This window comes from Lycorma delicatula, chromosome 8, assembly GCF_047948215.1.
Source record: "Lycorma delicatula isolate Av1 chromosome 8, ASM4794821v1, whole genome shotgun sequence".
Classification (NCBI taxonomy): domain Eukaryota; kingdom Metazoa; phylum Arthropoda; class Insecta; order Hemiptera; family Fulgoridae; genus Lycorma; species Lycorma delicatula.
In genome coordinates, this window is record NC_134462.1 from 17430560 (window position 1) to 17454175 (window position 23616).

The 23616-nt window shown below is 27.9% G+C and overlaps 1 protein-coding gene across 5 annotated transcripts in view; it reads right to left on the bottom strand.

Moving 5' to 3' along the window:
- Positions 1-23616, bottom strand: part of LOC142328592 (AP-3 complex subunit delta-1-like) — a 130616-nt gene that overhangs the window by 62087 nt on the left and 44913 nt on the right. For all 5 annotated transcript variants that reach the window (XM_075372370.1, XM_075372369.1, XM_075372366.1 and 2 more), the window contains exons 3-7: positions 17404-17532; positions 12987-13127; positions 9372-9501; positions 8085-8224; positions 3302-3375 (exon numbers count right to left, since the gene is read on the bottom strand). In XM_075372370.1, coding sequence (XP_075228485.1) covers positions 3302-3375; positions 8085-8224; positions 9372-9501; positions 12987-13127; positions 17404-17532 — 614 coding nt within the window. The remainder of the gene's footprint in view (positions 1-3301; positions 3376-8084; positions 8225-9371; positions 9502-12986; positions 13128-17403; positions 17533-23616) is intronic.

Here is a 23616-nt window from a genome sequence, read left to right on the forward strand (position 1 = left end):
CAAAACTAATTCAATAAAAAAAAAAAAGACTCTCATCATATCATCAGCATGAGTACACACCAGTGATTCTTTTATAAGAATTGCAATATACAGATTTTATGACCATGGGCTTGATTGATCAAATCAGTAATTTCATTGTGGACACTAAAGTAGAAGAGAGGTAACATTAATTTTGCTTTTAACACTATTGAAATCCTAGATGAAGATCTACGAAAGGACTAAGCAGGCTTATAGCAATGAAGCAGATAAGGTGTTTCAATAAGCAATCATGTTTCAACAAGATCAAAACATCATTTGAAACAGCGCAGGAACTCATGTCTGTTTTAAACATGCATCACCGTCTGCCAACCTTAACAGGTTCAGTTGTCCAGAGATCCTGAGTAAGGGCAACTTACTGTCCAAAAATCCTGACTTTGAACATGAGCATTCAGTTGAAATTCTAAATTTGTCAAAATGTGGAGGTCATAACTAATAATGAGAAATGGATTTATGGTTACAATCCAGAGACTAAGCAGTTGTTTCACAGTAGAACAGTCAATTCCAAGTTAAAAAAAAAGTGAGAAAGTAACAGGGATGAAAAAAGGAGAACTTCTTCATTGTTTTTTTTTTTCAATATATAAAACTGCTGCTCCATGAATTTATCTCCAATGTCAGACGGTTAATGCTGTCTTCTACCTTAATATTATAAGAAGACTAACATTTGACAAATGTAACCTTAACTATAAAGTAAAGGAGATTGGGTACATCATTATGACAATTTTCTTATTCGCGAAGCTTACAAAACACTTCAGTTTTTTGACCACAACATGATTATAGCCTCCATGTCCCTCATATTCATTGGTTTCTTGTCCTAAAACTTATTTCTTTCTTATTTTCATGGTGAAACTCACTGCAAGATAACCATTCTTGTACACCAGATCTAGTAGCAGTAACAAACCAGAAGAATGGTATACAACTTTAAAGGGAAAATATATTACCAAATTAAAGTGGGATTTATTTTAATAACAGACTTAGTCTTGGAATTAGTTGACCACTTTATATTACCAAAAAAAAAAAAACAAATTGAAAAAACTACATCTTGAAATATTTTATGAAAATTCAACAAATATAAAGAATTTTTAATTATACATCTTTTTTAGTAAAATTAAAAATCTCCCTACATTTATTACATTTATTGCATTTTCATCAATATTTTAAGATATTATCTTCTTTCAGTATTATACTTTAATAAATGTACTAGTCTAAAAAAATAGATTGCTCTATTAAATATTACTTTTTTTAAAAGATGACATATCTAAAGTAGACACCTGCATAGTGAAAAAGCATACTGTAAAAAGAAATTATTATATAAAAAAGTATTAATATCATTCCCATAACAAATAATCAAAAATTAAATTAACGATATATAAAAATATTATATATCCAACTTCACTAATAAACCTACTTTTATAAGAACTAATGAAATCCTCTAAAAGAATTATATAACAAATAAAAATACTAACTAAAAAAAAAATCAAACAAAGTGAAGAATTAAACTATTAAAAATTGTATGATAAATTTGATACAATAAAAACAAACAAACATTATTATTTTTCACTAAATTTTAATTAATAAAAAAATGAAAGATTAAATAAAAAGTAATATTTTAAAGAAAAAATAAAACGGAAGCAAAGTTTTAGTATCAGCACACCAAGAAGCCTAATGCAAAAAAAGGAGTAATGAATTTATATTTATTTTTTTTAAAGAAAGTAAATAAATATCAGTTTGTTAGATTCACAATATTAAAAAATACAAAATAATAAACCTTTTTATTTATTTTTAAAACTTACTGAACCTCAAACTAAACTGTTTTTAAGTACTGTGAATTATATAGAGTTTATAACAGAAATTTAATTTATTCATAAAAATTATTTTTTTTATAAACACACAATTACACGTTATATAGAACACACATGTACATCATAGGAACATGGGTGAACGTGAGAACACGTACATCACATGTATTATTTGTAATACATGTGATAAACCACAGATGATAAAAAACTGCTCAGACAGTTATCTGAAAGGATAAAGGAAAATTGTGAAAAAATTAGAGCAGTATCACAAAACACAACAATAATAATAAGCAAAGAATAATAATAAAGTGTCCGGTTATATTAATACATAAAATAATAATAAAACTATATGAAAATAATAAATAAATATTATAAGTATAGTACTGAATAAAATAACTTTAAAAGCACATAACTGAAAAATATATGAAGCATATTAATTCTTTTACACTCATATAACATAAAGCACCAGGAAATTCAGGCTTACTTAATTAATTTTATTTAATTTTAAGTAATCTTTGACAAAAATCTTTTATATAATAAAACAATTTATTAAAATTGGCAAATGGGAGTATAATAAAATCCTTACTCTCATGAGCCAAAGAATTATAATACAAAATACAAATATAGCTATTATTAGATAAAAATAAAAATTCAGAAACTAAAGGAAAAATTAGAATTATTGTATAAGATGAGAAAAATGATAAGCAAGTAATACAAGTAAAAAAGTTTTTTTTTTTTTTTTACTTAAGTATGCTCTCTACATTTACAGCATACATTTCTAATTCACTAAAAATGTACCTTACTTGATAATTAAAAAATGACCAAATGAAACAATAAAAGAATAGTTAGAACACAATAAAGGTTTAAAGCAAAGAATAATTCTAATCACTAAAAAATTACATAAATATAACTAAACAATTAAATAAATCTGTATTAAAACAATTTTTCATTCTGTAACTGTTAAAACATAACTACTTCATGCTTATGTAGAATGTAACAGGTCTAACGTTTTTCTTCTATAACAATTCAATTTTTTTTTGCAAAACATACCCACTCCATCCTTCCCTTTGATCAATCTCATGCAATAATGCATTTATTATAATATTTAACACTTTAAATAACAAATTAAACAATTTTCCTCTTAAAACAGTACCAAAAGAAATATTCATTACTTTGATTGGATCAGGTTTGAGCGACTTATTCCAAATTAGTGAAATTTTACAAAAACTCCAATATATATTATACAGAACATGTTTACAACAAATCCTGAAAAGCAGTAACAAACAGAAATATTTTAACAAATTTTAAAAAGACACCTAATAAACAAACTGATATATCATTTACTGATTTGATAAAAAAAAAATTAAATAGCAATTGGTTAAAAATACAATCAAAAGATGATGAAAAAGAACAATATGAAAGGAAAAACTGGAAGAAGAAAAACCTACTGGATAGATAAAAATTACCTGTGAATGAGGTTTGTCAAAGGTTCTATCAGTTTCTTACCAAGCCGAGGCTCAAGCGGGGTCAACGCACCAAACTGAAAAACGAAAAACGAACTAAGCGAATACGCAAATAAAATAATAATACAATAAAGGATGGTAATAATAAAAATTACAATTTTAAGGGGTTTATAGTACAGGTAACTCCATTCATATTACATTACCTTGAGATGATTTCTATCAACGGATGAGTTAACTTGCGACCAATGCGTGGTTCAATCAGTGTAAGAACCCCAAACTGAAAAACCCATTAGAGTCTATTCTTATTTTTATTGAAAAATGTTATAGCATTTTACTATCAAATTCCATTTCAACAGATTTCTGTTTTTAAACTCAACACTTATTAAACTATTAAAATTATAATACGTGTAAGGGTGTACAGAAAGTTCTCAGCCTGTCACAGAGATGGCATAAGTATGACCAAATATCTGTGATATTTGTCAAGTTAGATTCTTTAGATGACATGCTGTGAAGTTTCAGATGCATGGATTTAGTGGCTTGTTTATAGTAACCAAGTAAAACAAACAGTTTTGACATCTTCTGAAAAATAGATAAAATTCTAGCTATTATAAAGTATTTTGTTTTAAAACATTTAACCCTGACAGTCATAAAAAAAAAGTTCCACTTAGACATAAAAGATTCCACTTTAAAGGATTCTTCTCTTTGTTTCTGATGGTAAAAAAGTGAATTTAAAAATGGTCATATATCCATTCAAGATGGTAACCGCTCAGGATGCCCAAAACCTACTACGATTGACAAAATTATCATAAAAATCCACAATTTTGTATTAAATGATTGTTGAATGAAGGTATGCGAGTTTGCTAACATCATAAATAACCAACCATTAAGTTTTACATGATGTTTTTGATGTGAGAAAGCTTTTGCTCAAAGAGTGCCATGTTTGTTAATAGTCCACCAAAAAATTAATGTAACTCAATACTTCTTGAGGGTGTTTAGACATATTTAAATGCAATTCCAAGAGTTTCTTCAAAGTTTTATAACGGTAAATGGAACATGAATTTATCATTACACACCAGAGACCAAACAATAGTGGGAGCAGATAAAAGTATAGCAAAGTAAGTCAAAATGGTCTCATCTGCAGGAAAATTCAAAGCTACAGTTTACTAACTTTTCAAAGAAAAGTTACTTTTGGTTGGATGGAGGGATCAGGAGTGAAAATGAATTTTCTTTACATTTTGAAGTATGAGGAGTACGAAAATACAATCATGTATACAATGACATCAATTTCATTGAAATTTAGATATGTTGTAGTAGTGTATCTGAAGTTGTACATGTGAAAATCTGATGAAGATTGGTTCAGTCATTTTTGAATTACACTTAATTTAAGATCAACAACAGACAAAAACCTTAATTTGGGGATATGTTGCCTATGTAGTGATGTATTTTTCATACATGCTTATGCAATGAATCAAAGTGGTGAGTGAATTGAAATTTGATGCTTGTGAGTTGGATCCACACATTAATCAAATGTATGTAGTGCATTTCTCTCTGTGAAATGATGAAGGCATTGGAAACAAAAAGTCTATCTTCTTGCACAGAATTGTGTAAGAGTTTTTTTTGGAATCTCATGTGTGATTATCATTGACTACCTGGAAAAAGGAAGGATTATCAGCAGGGAGTATTGCGCTTAACTTCTGGACTGACTGAAGGATGCTATTCAGGCTAAACACCTTTATCTTCATCTAGCCAAAAAGAAAGTGCTCTTCTACCACGATGATGCTTCTACACATACACATCTGTTGCAAAAGACACTGTTGCAAAACTTTATGACCTATGCTTCTACATAGTCCGTATTTGCCAGATTTTGTTCCCAGTGAATGTTTCCTCTTCCCAAACCTGGAAGAAATAGCTCACTGACCAAAGATTCATTTCAAATGAGGTCAAAACTGATACAATAACTTAGTTTGGAAAGTTGGACAAATCATATTATACTGAGTCTTAACAAATTGGAAAGTCATTGATCTAAATGTAAGACTCACAAGATGACTAAATTGAAAGATAAGAAAAATTCTTGTGTTTTTGTTGTTAGGCTGAGAACTTTCTAAACGCCTCTCATAAAAGCTAAATCTTTTTTTTTTTTAATTTACATGAAAAAAGAAAAACTAATTCAGTTTGTTTTAAAAGCTTAATTTATAATACTTTACTTATGTGTAATAATTGTTTTAATTTAGTTTAAAAAATAGATAAAATTGAAATACACTTTTTGCTACCACTAAAATAGAAAATAAACATAAAAACATTTGACTTTTCAACTGGCTTGTTAAACTAACATCACTAAATTAACATCAATTTTTTTAACAATTAAGTTAATATTTAAATAATCAGAAATAACCATATGTAAACATGCATTGTATAAATGCACATATAAATATGTAAATGTGTAAATGCATATGTAACCATATGCATTCGTATACAGAAATGCCTACGCGCAATATTCATTGTAAAAACATTGATTAAGAAAAACAATATGAAATCATGACAATGAATAGAACAATAAAATTAAATATAAATTATTCATTATATTACTATATTCAAAATGTTTTAAAAATTACTTTCTTTACAAGAATTTCAGAAATAAAAATATATACTAAAATACTTGCACTGACTGTCATGCAATATTTGTAATCATTCAGGCCACTAGCTTATTTATGTTTCTTTACCTTATTATATTTATTTTTTTACATAACAAAATTTCTTTGATGATGCTCAGAATAAAAGCGATGAAACACTTGTGTGTCACATGGCTAACAGGAATGATTTCTTTGATCCAGTCAATGTGAAACTGCTGTAGATCATATAATGAATTAAATAGCACAGAGATAAAAAAAATTTCTGATTGAAAACAACTCAATTGGCATAAAAATAGAAAAATAAAGTACAGTAAGAAAACTTAATGCAACATACTTGAATAAAAGCAATTGTTTCTATAGAATAAGTAATAAATTACTCTAGTCATTAACAAAATTTAAGAAAGAAAATTTATCTTTACTTTTATCAATACTCAAACAAGAACTATTGAAAGGTAAAAAAATGAAATCACAATGAAGAAAAGTTTCAAAAATTAATAACAATATGAAACAATTAAAAAATGTTTTTTGTTAGTCTTAGAAAATAACAATTTAATTAAGTAAACATTAAAAAAATGCAAAATGGATTCTGCGCTAACTCTGAAGCCACAGCTACCAAACAATCATATTACAAAAAGCACTAAAATATAATGCAGTATTCTAACACGTAGTTTGAAAAAAATATTCACTTGTAACATGTTATTGGCTAATATGTCCAACACAAAGTCAAATATGAGCTAAATGTGTCACATGTTAATAATATTAAATAGAAATTCAATGAAAATAGAGAAACAAGTAATCATAAGAATTGGAAACCAGATTAAAATTGTTAAAAAACAACAAGTACAAACAGAAAATTAAAATGATTATAAAAAAAGTCTTAATTAAAAAAAAAAATAATAAAAAGCTTTATAATTTGATTATAACAGACTCTCAGATTCAAGAAGAATCATGAGATTATAACTTATTAGCAATCTAAGACAAACTGATAAAAAAAATCATTCTGATTCTACAAAAACAAAGAGTATATCAAACATAAAATAAGCCACTAACAATTATCGCACAAAAAATGAATCAGAATTTTAATTTTTCTTGCTACTATGACTTCTTGAGGTAATAATAATAAATAAAATATTATATAGTTGAAACTCTCTAATCACAGTTGATGCAATCTAAAGAAACAATATAAACAAAAAACTACTAACAAAACATGTACTCAATTTATTACCATTATGTATGCTTGCAAAAATACTATAAAAAAAGTTCATCTATTATTATCATATATATTATAAATTTATCCCAAAATAAAAATCAATGTAATAATATAAAATTAAAATAGCCCACATCTACAAATGTAAACAACAGCCATAATTTTTTTGATTAGTTTTGCTGAGAACTACAAATCAAGATTTAAAATTTTGTAAAGAATGAATAACTGAAAGCGCAGAACAGTTTATTTACAAAGTAACATCAAAAATTTTGAACCAAACATAAGGTAATATTTCAAATAACTATAAAAACAAATTTTATACAAGAAATATATATTCATAAATATATAATATACAAAAGTGTATATATATATTAAATAGTTATTAGTTACAATTTAACTATTCCCTACAGTTAAGTAGTTACTTAATCTACATGAGTATGTTTCAACAGTTTTTAAATCACTGTAAATTTTTAAAATATATAGAAAACAAATTCTATAATTAGAAACTGCTAAAAACAAATGGCAAAATCTAGAAGGGCAAATTACAATTTTTCTTCTTAATAACGATTTCACAAGTATATAAATAAATAAAAAATGAAAATACTATCATATACACAAAATACTAGATGATATCATTAAAGAGACTCAAAAAAAAAAAAAAAAAATGTTTATTTAACAATTAATATATATGATACCACCAGTATACACAGTCTAAAACACAAAAATCAATTAATTCCAAATTCATTTTCACATAGTAAAGCCACTTACATACATTTAACTCACACCCTTCCTTTATTACAGAAGGTAATGTATCTCAAATTATCAAAGTTACACATTCAGAATACATATCAAATGAAATCAATCACACCTACAAATAAATAAATTTAACTTTATATTCTATAGAATATAAAAAAGTAATAACAAACTAGTTAACTAATTAGTAACAAACCAGTTTAATTATTTTAATAAGCATCCAATTATTAGTAGAAGTGGTCATTAACTTAAAAAATACTGGAGCTAAACTAAGGTAATTCTTTGGATTCTTTCGAGCCAATTCACAGACAACATTAACAGCTGCAGATTGAACACCTGTAAAAAATATTACAAAACACAATTATAGGATAAATTAATAAATTTGGTAGTAATTAAAAATAACTTAATAGACAGCTGGTGGGCTATTCATTTTATTTATCTCTTTCCATATCCTTAATAATTTCCTTCCTTCACAACATATCACAAATGAAGAGAGACAGACAAATACGCCACGAATTATAAGCTTAAAAGCATCAGCAATAATCTTTCCATTAATTAAAAAAAAAAATTAAATAATTTTACAACTGTTACAAATTTGTTTATTGACAAAAAAAAATCTCTAGACCGAAAACACTTAAACCGCTTTGTGCCAAACATACTGGTACTGCATCATGTCCATAAACATCATAAACGTTTTTAACAGCCTGAGGTGTACTCTCCCCTTTTATGTAAAAAAAAATTTCAAAATATATAAAAGTTTCTTGTTTATTTCACTCATTTTCAAAACTTAAATAAATAAACCAATATAATCATAACCTTTTTAAAAATACTTAGTGATATATCACCTTTCAAAAACGAGTTGCAAGAATTGATTAATATTACCAGAGTTTGCTATCCTAAAGAAACAGAATATGATGAAATTAATACGGGGAAAAATTAGGGTTTAGTTCTTTCCCAACCCCAATATATATATATATCTGCATTATATTTTCTTTGTATACAAAATAACTTACTATAATAACATTTGATAGAATATTACATACAGTAAAAGTTTTTGATTTTATGATTAATTTTTTATACAAACTGGAATCAAAAGTTCAATACATATTTTACACTGTTTGTTTTACATACATTTAAAATCATAATTTCATGTAGAGCATTCCATTAAGTTTCTGCTAAACCTTATGGTTGATTTCTTTATAAAATAATGAAAACATTAAAAAATGGATCTAAAAATATTTCAGTTTTACATTTTGGCCAGACAAAAAGTCACCCTTTTTATACAAATAACTCACAACTGGTTATAATGGTTATACCCCCTTTCCAAAAAAACTCCGAAATGTTTTCACATTTCTCAATTGGGCTTAATTTTACACATGTTAATTGTAGGTCAACATAAATGAAGAGTTCTTTAATGAAAAAACTCAAATAATCATGTCACAATAAATAATAATAATAATTTAAATCAAAAATAGGAATTTACCTGAATCTGGATCTTCAAGTTTCTCTTTAAGTCTTGGAAAAGCTGGACGGAGAGCCTCAGGAAACCTCAGAAATACTTTGTACATCATTAAGACTGCTTTTTTACGAAGATAAGGTTTTGTAGATGTTAACTGCAATAAATACATCAAGAGAACTTCCAAGAAAAAATGTAATATTCAACTGAAATATAAATCTAGTATTTTAAAATTGCTATTAAAGTTTAGTAACTCTTTAATACTGTTCTAAAATAAACATTTTCTATTCTAATAACATGGCAGAATATTTCAATGACCTGCTCTTTTTCTGGTAAATCTAATTGATGTGCAAAGTAGAAACATATATGTTCTATCAGGGTGATTCCAAATTGCACGGCAATGTCTCAGGAAATGATTCTATAGCAAAAAATAAGAAAAAAAGTTCATATAAACATAGATCAGAAAACTTGGTTTTTTAGCAAGTTTCGGCTTGCAAAACATTTAGCCTGCTTTCTGCTCCCTGTGTGAAAATTAGCCTTACTAAAATTTTTGGGGTACAATCGAATTTGGTGCTTCCTTATGGTTTTTTATCTAAGAAATTGAAAAAAAGAGGTCCTAGACCTCTACCTCAGGTTTTAAGAAAAACGGGATTAAACATGAAAAGGTTGTCGGAAAATACACTTTGGAACACAATAATATTGTTAATTTACCAATAAACAAATAAAAATTTGTAGTTAACTTTGTAGAGAATTTAATTTTGAGAAAATTAATGTAAATAATGTCTACTAAAATTAAACACAAATTTGAGAAGTGTAACTTTAATTAGAAACAAAACACACAACTGGTTCAGAAAAGTGATACGATTTTAATCAGAACAACTTTTATCAATGTTTGAACAACGTAATGTAAGTGAAAACAAACAGAAAACTTATCAATAACAGAAAAAAATGATAAAAAATAAATTTAAAAAATAAAAATCACATACTTCTTTTTGATTTTTTTCTAAAAATGATTAAATATTAAAATGGTTACTTGATAAAGCTGCAAATATTTCTTCAAACAAGTTGCTCAATGTGGCTGTCAATCTAGTCAATGTATAGTTCAACTTTGCAAATCCATGCTAGCCAGTCACATCAAATTTATAATAATACCATTATTATTGTTACTAATACCTCCAGCTTCTACTATATGATGTCTCAATTCTTCATGGGTGCCAAAACAAGCAGAATACACTGACTTCATCCAGCCACAAAGGAAAATGTTCACTGGTGTGAGATCAGAAGATCAAGGTGGCTATTTTACTGGTGCATTTCGACCAATTCATTGCTTACAAAATGTGTTATTTAAATTTGATTCATCACATCATGACAGTTCTGAGCAGGTGTTTGTCATCATTGAAAAATCACATCTGCAAATGGGATGTCTTCCAAGAGTTTCATTAGATTTGTTTATAAACAATGCAAGTACTGCTCTCCATTGAGCCTTAGTGGTAAGAAAAAAAGGGCTATGAGATTATCATCAAGAAGACCACACAACAAATTAAAAGAAAAAGTGCTTTGGAAATGACTTGTAGAAGTCCCTTGGGGATTTTCTTCTGCCCATATGACCGTTTCGATAATAATTTGCAATCTATTTCTTGTAAAACAGGATTCATCAATAATTACAATATTACTTAGGGAATTGACAGAATTTCATCAATTTATGAAAATCTGGTGGTAATAATTATTGTACAGATGTTCTATGGAATGGGTATACTTCTTCCCGTAACTCTCGCAACACATTTGATTGTAAAGCATGCAAATGATGTGACAACCTTCTGGTGCTTGGATGGGAGATAATTGTACATTCAATATTGCTACTTTAGTGTTGGCATTTCTCAAAAAACATTCACAACCTGCATTGAGTCATTGTGGTATAAGCATACCTGTTTCTCAAACTTGCCTCTCCAAAACCACAAATCTGGATAATTTCCCTGGTATTCATGCACAGCAGCCAATCTATTTCTATTTATTTAACATAAATTAACATGTCCATCAACTCTTCAAATGAAAACAAATTTGTGTTTTCATTCAATTTGAATGACTGACTGAACAATAACAGTAAAAACACCACTGAAATGAATATTCAAATGTTAGACACTAAACTTAATATTAGAAGGATGTTTTTCAAATTTTTTTTATAATCTTCAGTATTGATATGTAAATGGTTCTGTTTAAAATTGTATCAATTTTCCGACCCAGTTGTGTGTTTTGTTTCTAATTAAAGTTAAATTTCTCAAAGTTGTATTTAATTTTAATAGAAATTATTTACATTATTTTTTTCAGAATTAAATTCTTGGCAAAAAAGTTACAGAAATTCTTTTTTGTTTATTGGTAAATGAACAAAGTTATTTTATTCCAAACCTAAAAAAGTATGTTTTCTGACAAAACTTTTTCAATTTTTACCCTGTTTTTCTTAACACCAAAAAAATTTAAGCAAGATAGAGGTCTGGAACCACTTTTATTCAATTTATTACATCAAAAATCATAAGTAAGACTAAATTTACCCCTTGATTTGTACCCTATGAATTTTAATATGGTTTAATTTCACAGAGGGAGCAGAAAGCAGGGCTAAATATTTTGCAAACTGAAACTCACTAACAAACAATTTTTTGACCTATGTTTATATAAATTTTTTTCATTATTTTCACTAGTAGAACTCGTCCTGAAGTTCTTTTCGTTTCTTCATGGAACACCCTATATAGATACAGGATGTCCCATGAGGAAACTGACATACTTCACAGGTGTATTCCTCTCATCAAAATAATGAAAAAAGTTCACATAAACATAGATCTGGAAATGTTTCATTAGCGAGTTACAGCTAGTGAAAAATTTCACTCAGAATTCAGCTCCCCTGGTGAAATGAGGTCATACTGAAATTTTTAGGACGTTAATTGAGAGAAAAAACTTAATGGTTTTCTAAGGTTTTCGATCTGAAAGATTGCATAAAATAAGTTCTAGAACTATATCTCCAGTAGTTTTCATGATACCCAAAGTAAAACTGAAAAATTTGTGATATAAAAACCTTTTTCTTCGGTTTGCAAAACAATAACTTTTTTAAATTATTAATAAAACCATAAAATTTATTAATAAAATTTCTAAAATTTTAATTCTAAAAATAGTGAAGTAAATAAGTCTAATCCAAAAAAATTACAATGAAATTGTAACCATATGGTAAGTCTCAGAGATATCATTTCTTCCACTCAAAAAACAAAAATTTCTGTAATATAAATAAAACTGTTTTTAACAAAATTATACTGATATCAGAAAAGGTAAGACACTAACATTTCTATTTCTAAAAGCAGTTATTAATTTAGAATTTTGTTTAAAAAAAGTGCATGTTAAATATATGTAACAGACGCAAGTTCTGAGGGCTAAACTGTACCAAAGCAATTGAAATTGGCTGGCCTGTACAAAGATAAATTGGGAACTCTAGTACATTAAATTGTACCAGTTACAGTAAAAAACACATGTCTCAAATGTAGGACATTTAACAAAACATTTTTATAAGATTACAAATCTTTTTACTTACAGAAATTAGATTAAAAAATTATAATACTGAACCAAATTAAAATGTATGAAACAAAAAAATAAACTACTCACCAATGTCATAATATCATTAGCAAGATCTCTGGCAAGGTCAGTTGATATAAAACATGAGAGAGCACTAAGAGCCAAACCAGCATCATATTGATTTTGACTGTTTAGATCTTTACGTATCATATTTGTTGTTAACATAAGTAACTGTAACATTTAAGTACAAAAAAACCATTAGAAAAGATAGACCATAAAAATATAATAAAGTATTTTAGCATCATTTCACATCAATAAAAAAAATACTGTTCCTGATACCACAGGAAAACTTGAATATCTACATAAAAAAAAAATACAAAAAGGGCCATAATAAATAATACAAAAAGATAAATAAGAAAGAACACAAAAGCTGAGTAAATCATGTCTATAGTTTTTAGCCCTTCAGGTCAAGACAAAATAAAAACACTGTAGCGTGATTTATCTCAAATAATTACAAAGTACAATCTCATGACATTTTGAAATATACACAGTTAAGATATTCAATACCAATCTCTACTTAATGGAAATGCCTCTTTAATGTAATTTCTTCACAATTTCAGTAATAATCAGCATAAGTTAGACTCTTTATTACACAAAAGGTTTTTTCTTTTGTACAAGAAACACCTTTTATTATAACATACATGCTTTTTGGATCAGTAACTGTAATACTCAAGATTGTTTAATAGAAACACATTTCATTACTTTATATACACCAGATTAATTCCACTCTATATATTTTTAGAATAATTTACTTTCACTAAATAAAATGAAAGCCCCAAAACCATCACACTTATTGTTACACTACCGTGTTTCCTGATAACATCTTCTATGTGTAGACTGGAAAAAAGTCAAATAAGTTCAGTAACTACAAAAAAAAAAATAAATAAATAAAAGAATACAACAGATCTTTCATTTCGGACACCCTCACCCTCACTACTATTTCACAGTCAGAAACACACCAATTTTCAGAGTACAACATACTACATATGTTCAATTAACGAGTGGACACTACACAAAAGTATCAAATTACAACTCATTCACTACTGTGACTCGCTGCTTAAGCACAGATGAAAAATACAACACTACACAGTTAACATAACCTCAAATTTTTTTGACATTAAATCGATCATAATTCAAGAATGACTCTCAAGATTGGTGTTAGATTGATGAATTTTTTTGAAACTGTTTCCTCTCATTGTGTATACTTATCATTTTTTACTATTCTTCCATATTGTGCCTACATTTTAGAGGATAAATTAAAATTATACAAGCATAAACTAACTTATTACCCTTTTCTAATCCACAAATAAATTTTTTTTGAGGAAAATAATTTTATGTTTATTAGTTATAATTTAGAAAAAGAATTTTTTTTTAAATTTAATTATATTTTTTTTAAATGTGTACTGTACTGCAGCATTAAAAAAACCATTTAAAAGCACTTTGCTTAAATAAATGTCTGATATATTTTTTTTCACCAAGAATGCTAACCAGACAATGTTGTAACACAGTTTTGGTGTATGGTTTATGAAATGAGTTGTATCTCTAATGGCATAAATACTGTTATGTACAGCAATTGATTTCATCTAGAGATTTTTTTACACACTTTTGAAGATGGTTGTAGTGGGAGTGTGAAAATGAATTTTTTTTAGGTTTTGAGGTATGAGGGGGACAGAAAATATCATTCACTTCAAATGGGATCTCCTTATATGTACACACACACTAACATTTCTTGTTGTGGCTTCACTTGTGAAATACATAATCAGAATCTGAACACAAAAATGAATACAAAAATTTATTTCTCAACAGCAAGCTTATTTTATTTTTTTAATTACAGAAATTGAGCAGTTATTCAAAAATACAACCTTAAAAAGAAAAGAACACAAACAGTATGAAATGTGCATCAGTTAAAAAAAATAACTGTAAAAAAAGAAAATGCACGAGGCCTGTAAATAAAGTAATAAGACTAGTTTTTTGGCAGCCAAACTGACAACACTGTAAAGTTATTAGTACACATATGGTTATATAAAAGCTGATTTATATTAGGTATTAATAATTTTAGTCTATTGTTGCCACATGAGACGTAAACAAACTTTTTATGAAAAGAGTTTTTGTGTGCGTTACAAAAATGAATGATACTAATTATGAGCAATACTGTGCAATCAAGTTTTGTGTTAAACTCGGTGAGAATACTAATGAAATTTTTTTAAAAACTGGAAAGGGCATATGGAGATGATGATTTGTCATGAGCCCAAGTTTTTAGGTGGTTTAAAGCATTTTCAGAGCCGGAAATCAGTTGTGGACAATCCACGCTCTGGAAGACTGTTAACGTCAAAAAGTGATAACAATGTTGAGCGAATGAGAGACTTGATACGGTATGATTGGTAATTAACTGTCAGAATAATTGTGGAACAATTGAATTTGAACTCCGGAAAAGAGTTGCTCATGTGAGACCAGCCATCAAAAACAACAAGATGCTGCATCATGACAATGCACCATGTCACACTGCACTCTCAATTAATGAGTTTTTAGCAAAGAAAAACATTCTTGTAGTTCCTCACCACCTTATTCACCTGATTTGAATCCCTACGACTTTTTCCTGCTCCCAACTTTAAAAAACACTTCAAAGGACACAATTTTGGAATAGTAGAAAACATTTTAAAAAATTTAACCGAACATCTGAAGGATATTCCGGTTTCTGAGTTCCAACACTGCCATGAAGAGTGAAAACCATTTGAAGCATTGCATGACTTCCCAAGGGAACATTTCAAAGGTGATAGAGTCCAAGTATATTTGGAATGTAAATAAAAAGTTTTCCTCAACCAGTTTTTACTTTATTTACAGACCTTGTATATGTAAATATGTTCACTGAATGGTAGATGGTTTCTCAGCATATGCTAACTTTTTTTCATATAGCCAAGATGCTAACAACCCATGTAAGATAGTTACTTGTATTTCCTATTGCAGTATCAGGGGATGTTTAGCTGGTCAGGGGTCTCTGCCCCTGTCAGTATTTTATGTTTTTTTTAGTCAAATAACTGGATAACGGCATATGCAACCAGTCAGTCATGTTACACATAGTAATTGTGGCTATGTTGGTTGAGCTGCTGTGCTGAACTGCTGCACCCTTTAAAAAATAGAAATTAATAAAAAAAACCGAAAATGGTTTTTAGATATTTACCTGAAGAGGATTTGCAAGCCCAAATCTAGTGAATATCTTGTTAAGTATAGTCAGAAATGGGGAAAATTTGCAATCATTGTTCAAAATATCTTCACCTTTCTTTACCCCTTTAAAGGTCGAATTTCAACAAATTTATTAGTTGGTTTTTAGAGATTCATATGAAAATTACACCAAAAATCAAGTTGATAACTTCATTTGTTATGAGAAATTCGAATAGCCAAGTTTAAAAAAAAATTCAATAACTCTTTTAACCTTTTAACTTGAATTTTCAAAAAATCTAGACTGGTGTTTAGATATTAACATGAATATTACACACATAATAAATCAAACTGATATCTTAATTTTTTATCAAGAAATTAAAAAAAAATATATATATAGTAAATTTCATTGTTACTTCATTTTAACCCTTTAACCCTGAATTTCAAGAAATCCTTTCTTAGTATGACTTACACCATAAGAAGAACTTGTATACAAATTTTCATCAATTTATCTTCAGTACTTTTTGCTGGGCGTTGATTATCAATCAGTCAGGACATGTTATTTTAGATATATAGATTTAAAAGCCTATGTATAAAATTTTATGGCTTGATAACTACTTGATCAATTTTATTGAAATTTTGATATGCTGTAGTAGTGTATCTAAAGTTGTGCATGTGAAAATTTGATAATTGATTTTTGATTATTTGATAATTTGATTTTTACCTTGACAATATATCATGGTTTTTTATTTATAATTAACATTAACTTTAATATATTTTTTATTTTTATTTTTTTGTATACTTCATGATGACCATCAATGATCAAGTTGATTTTTTAAGATCAAGGTTACATCTAGTTGCCCTTGATCCATGTCGGAGTTCCTTTTTCATCCATGGAGTAGCAGCTCTACCCCATTCTTAACATGATCTATTATATAATTATGTACTGATCAGAATAAAATATTTATTGTTATTGTTGCTAACTGTGCTTTTTTTAAATATGATTTGTTTTTAACTTTACTACGCTACAAATCTAATGAGATGATTGCATTGGTTTTCTTCAAGCATTCTACGCTTACTGAAAATAAATTAAAATAACCACAAACTAAAAGGTCAAAATTTGAAAAACTTTGAGAGTTGAAAAATAGCAGCATAATAATATATATTATGTAATATTTGTCTATACTTAATGACACAATGTATAAGAGTACAATATATTAAAACACTTCTTATGAAGCATTACAACAATAAATCAATTGTATAAATGAATAAACTAAAAGAAAATACTTACATCGGTGTCAGAATGGAAACTTTGTGAAGATGCTAGATAACCTATACGCTTGTACGTAAATTTTGAAGAACTCATAACTTCAATAACATTAAATCCAGCCCAACTCATGTCATATCCCAACATTTGCAACTAAAACAAAAGAAAATGTACATTAATCATTTATTTTTTATAAATTTATTCTATTCTTCAATTTGGTAAAGTATATTTTACTAGACTAAGAAAAGGAAAATGTAATAAATATATGTTTGCATAGAATGTCCCAGAAGAAAGTGATCAAACTGTGGAAAATGGATTCATAGCAGTTGCGTATAGCGCAAAAGAAATACAAACAGCACTTGTGGAAAAACAATGTTTCCTCATACATGTTAAACATTATTAGTTTCCTTAAAATCATTCATGAATTCGAGATTCTTTACTCAGGATGGGAGCAACAAATAAATTATCCAAATTTTACATGGACCAGATTAAATATATGTTGCAATGAACCCCTTTAATTCCAGATTTACTAAAGACTAACCTGAGTCAAGACTTCCTTTACAGAAAACCTACACCCTCCTCCGGAATAGTGAATGTTTATAAGTATCCATGTGAACTATATAAAACACTCTCTTAAATTTCAACTGGAGAGTGACTTAAGATTTAGTGCATCCTTGGTATTTCTAGGATCGGTAATGGTAGTTAAACCTATCAAACTGTTCTGAGGCTGTATACAAAAAGCTCAACCTGGAACTGAGGTGCTTAACAGGTACAGTTGAATCTTCTAATTCCTCAAATACAATTAATAAAAATGAATATAGTTACAAAAAAAAAGTAAATAATGATGATATTAAATAAAAAATAATTTAAAAATCACAAATAAGTAAATAAATCTGTAAAAAACAAATACCATTAATTTATATTTAAATAAAAAATTACTGATATTGTTTAACATTAATAAGTTAAGATAAAGAAAAATCTCAAATATTAACATTAAATATATATATATACTGAATTGAAATTTAACACTGCTAATCCATACTGTGGATATATCACTCTTCATTTACGATAATATTTTTATAAAATAATAAAATCTTAATATATTTACCTTAAATATTATAAAATAGAAATTTGAAAATCTACTGTTAATTTTAAATACAAAATCTTTTAAATTCTTCTTAACTAATAACAATATTCTAATAAAATAATTTTTTTTTTGTTTTAATATAACTTAAAAAGCCCATCATTAACACAACAGACATTAAAAACAGTTCATTAACTTTGACAAAATATGATTCAAAAATCCAAAAACATCACTATAACCATCTAATGAATTTTTTGAAAACGCAATCAAAAATAAAGCAAAATAAATAAAGCCTGAAAGAGTTTTTCAATGTTAATCTAAAAATCTGTATTTTACTTTGTGTAACCTTGTACAGTTAGAATTTAAAAAAAGCTTCAGTGAAAATAACAATAATAGTAACTGAACAACTTGCTCATCAAATCACACTAAAAAGTCTAATTATTGTATTTCATTCAAAGCAAATAAAATACACATATATTTATAATATTCATTAATAGAAGGGATTCCCACAGACATGTATATTCCAATTCCCATTCCGTTAACTGGTTCTATGTGTTGATTAACCCTCATTAGCATTCTACCATCCACACTCCTCCCGATTACAAACTCCCTCCTTACACAGTCTCTCCATCGTGCTAGAAGTCTTACTCTTGGATTTTCCTACTCCTTGCATCTCTTCCATTTGTCTCAGGATTCTGTCTTCAGCCCATTCTCCTGAGGTGCCCAAATCATCATACTCGACTCCTTCCAAATCTTTCTCGTACTATTTACTCCCAATTCTTTCCTTACTCCTTCTCTTCTTGTTATTCCCAATATGCCCCTTAAAATTTAATTTCCCACGCCTGCAGAAGACTCCAGTCCATTACTAGCACTTTTCACATGTCAGCTGCATATGTAATTTTAAGGAAATAGTGTAATTTATGTATTATATTAATGTATACTTTATTATCACTAATCATATGTCAGTCGCATATGTAATTTTAGGGACATAGTGTAATTTATGTATATTAATGTACGTAATTAACGTAATGTAACTTTACCTTCTGTGGTACATTTCTACAGAAACCAAAGTTTAATGTTTGGTAGAAGTTTCCTTCTATCTGCAATCACTGATTATCTCACTTTCTACCCTTCCATCTGCTGTCAGACTAGAAACCACATACTTAATTTTGTCAATTTATACACAAATCTGAATTAAAAATGTGATATTCAGCGGTGTTCCCTCCAACACAGTAGCCCTCTCCACTTCTCTTTTCCTTGCCACTAACAGAATCTTACTTTTCTCTTTGCTAATTTTGAACCCATACTTTTTTAAGCTCTCTCTTCCAACCATTTCTGCACGTCCTCCTTATCAGTTTCCCACACCAGCATATCATCCACAAAAATCATTGTTCCAATGTCTTCATCCAATTTCTGTTTAACTCTTCTCATGATTCTTTTTATTTCTGTATTAAACAATACAGGAGAAAACACACTTTCTTGTTTTAATCCATTTTTCACATCAAACCAATCAATATTACCTGCCATAGTTCTTACTCTACATTTGTGTATCCAGTCACATCTATTACACCAAATTTATATACTCCTCTTCCCCGTCTAGTTCTTCCAAATGGATTCTATTTTCATTGAATCACATGCTTTCTATATATCAATAAACACCAAAATTATTTTCCTAATGGATTTTCCAAAGGATGTTTTTAAACATCCTTTCACATAAATAAGGTTGACTATACTCCTTTGTGACCAGAAATCATGTTGCTACTCAAACAAAGCTCTACCTTAACTTCTCAAGAACTATTTCTAACTGAACTATAATTAGCTGGACAAAAAACATATCTACATTACTTCAAGCCAGATCAGCTCTAATTGTATTATACACCAGCTTTTCTTTATCCTTGCCAAAGAACTACGTTATAAAGATATCCAAGCCACCCATAACTACTTATTAGTGTGTAGCCATCCAAACTTTAATTTTGGAGTACAAATAATCTAATGGTGTAAAGGTTGTAAAAGTATATAGGTGTAATCGGTGAATAAGGTAATTTCTAGGGTAAAATTCAGGCCACAAAGGGCACGTACAATAATCTTTGCTTCAACTGTTCACATAAAACCTTTGTGCAACCTGTAGTATAGGATCAACCATTTTCATATAGAACAACTTCTTTCCATTTATCAAGAATTCCATTCCATTTATTTAGGACTGACCCCTCATTATTATTTCATAATAATATTAAGGTATTATTATCCAAGTTCAATGAATATTACACGACAAGATTTTCTTGTGATTCCAAAATACTGCAGCAATCAGTTTTTTGTTTCAACAGAGCTTATTTGAATTATCTTTCACGGCTCTCAGAATTTCAAGTTCTAATCTCTCACAGCACTGTTTCTCATAATACTGCTAACATAAACATGACATAATCATGAATGGATCCATATGGTGCAAAATATATAATCCATATCCATATCCTTCTGCTTGCAAAAAAAAAATTACGTCACATACCTCACAATTAACCGAAGCGGCAACGACAGGTTTTATGTTTCATCAACTGGTGATTTCCAGAACTGAACAGAAAATATGGTAGATGGGTATATAGTGAAATTGCTGTTGACTATTCCCATGATTCTTATTGTTATAGGAATATGAATGTTTTCAACAGGTAAAAAATTTTTAGAATGGTCCTCAAATAATTTTAAGAGAAAATTTTCCAAAGTGTAACAAACAGCTTAACAGAAGTACCATTAAAAAAGAAATCGTTTTTTTTATAAAAAAAAAAATTAGTCAAATATTTATATTTTTTAAGGCTTAGCCTATCAAAGAGATTAGACAAGCATTGCAAACTGTATGCAATTACTCATATAAATAAAAATTATGTTAATTTTTTTTTGTTTGGTTATAACCATTAGTAGTGTCACAATCTTTTATCTACAGAATTAAGTTTAAAAGTTTCTTTGAAAATTGATACTTAAATTTCTTTGTTATCTGAATTTTGAATCTTAGAAGAGATTAAAAGGCCCAGATACATCCAACAGACATTTCAGCTTTTATGCTTACACAACTGCCACAGGAAAGTAACAGTGTTCTTAATATCTAGTTTTACCCAGGGCTTACACAACATTCTTACAATGTTAATTCTTTTGTGCCTTTACCAGTAAAACATCTTTACTGGTAAAGAATCTGATTTTGCATTCTAAAATGTTTAATACTTTCTCCTTGAGAAAAACATTATGTAATAAATTTTAATAATAAACAAAACTGTTTTATTTATATAAACCCAAATCTTGATTCCCTGCTCAATTTTTCTTGGATTAGTAGAGATAATTGTTGCTGTACCTAAGCCAATTCTAAGATTAGCATTTAAAATATGAACAATTTTTGGCAATTAAAATTTTCTTGCAATTATTGGAATGTTTTTCTATACATAACTTAATGTTGTGATACGATGCAGTTCCCAAATGAGATCAGCTACAACATATTTGTTCAGGTAACCAATTAAAATAATATTGTATATAACACAACATTTTGTTATATAACATTATATGCAAGTAAATCACCTAATCTTGTGTTTTCTTTTCATTTACTTTGTGATGCTAACAGTAGGCTTTGGAAAAAAAATCTGTATTTTACAAAGTTCAACATTTTACAGTTTTAATGTTTAGTAGCAATGGAAAATTGCCAAAATATGCCCTTAATTTACATTTAAAAATTAATAATTAACTTATATTAAATAAAACTTCTCCTAGTTTATTAAATATCTGGCCTTTTTGGTTCTTTAATTTTAATTAATTTTTTCAAGAAGTAGTTCGGTCAAAATTTTCAGAAGTTACATAATATATTTAATATTATTTTTTTAATCAGACCTATTAATTTAATTCTGAAATATGTCAACCCATAGCTGTGCTTATGCAATAATATCCCAAAAAATATAACTAACATTGGTCATGATTAGCAGATGAATGTAACCTTTCAATTACACCATCCACTTTTGACAATCTTCAATTAAAATTAAAAAATTAAATTAGAAAGGGCATCTGACCTTGAAAATCCAGCTGAATTTCTCACACCTAAGCTCAGCAGGAACTGGGAAATAAAAGTAGAAAGAAATTTTGTTTAGAAATAGTAGTAGTAATTACGTTAATTGGTAGAATTAAAATAAAATTATAACTCATTAAATTATTGCTTTATTGCTATATGTAATTTGTTCACAATACACAGAATTAAATAGGCGGACCACTAGTCTGAACCCTTCCAAACTTCTCAGTAATCTAAGTAAAGCATTGAAGAGGTTTAATTCTGGAGAATCAAACATTTTAAAAGAATTTTTTTTTATAAGAATACAATAGCAATATTTTTACAGGATTTCTTTTAATGTAAGGAAACATTGTGCCCCAAAAAAAAGTAGCTATGTACTACTTCAATTCAATGCAATAATTTATGTAATAAAATACAGGATTTGATAGCAAAATGGCACTATTTTGATAGAAAAAATTTAACATGAAAACTTTAAAAATACATATTTGAATAACATTCTGGGGTACTTACGTATTAACGCCACCGCAGCTACAATTTATTTAAAAACAAAGTAATCAATCGGATTTCGGTGGAAAATGTGCCGATATAGAGTTTAACATAGTTTCAAAACAGTCTCTTTATTAATTTTAATAAATGGTTATTTATATTTATTTATTTTATAAATATAATTTAACCAAACTTAACCTACGCTCGCTTCGCTCGCTAACCTTAACTAATTAACAGGAGTGTTTTGATTATTTAAATAATAAATAATTGCAATAATTACTGAATTTATTAAATAAATACTCAAAAAATTATGGTGTTAATTAGTCAAGCTAAGCGAGCGAAGGTTAAGTTTGGTTAAATTATATTTATAAAATAAATAAATATAAATAACCATTTATTAATATTAATAAAGAGACTGTTCATTTTCCACCGAAATCCGATTGACTACTTTGTTTTTAAATAAAGCTATAGCTGCGGTGGCGTTAATACGTAAGTACCCATTCTGGTCTCTAAGAAATGTAATCATCAAATGGTTATCTACTCTAAGGAAGGCCTCGTGGACCATATCAATTTTCACTCTCCTTATTCTCAGATAAACTTTTAACTTACTGATTGTCTATAATTTTCACTTTTT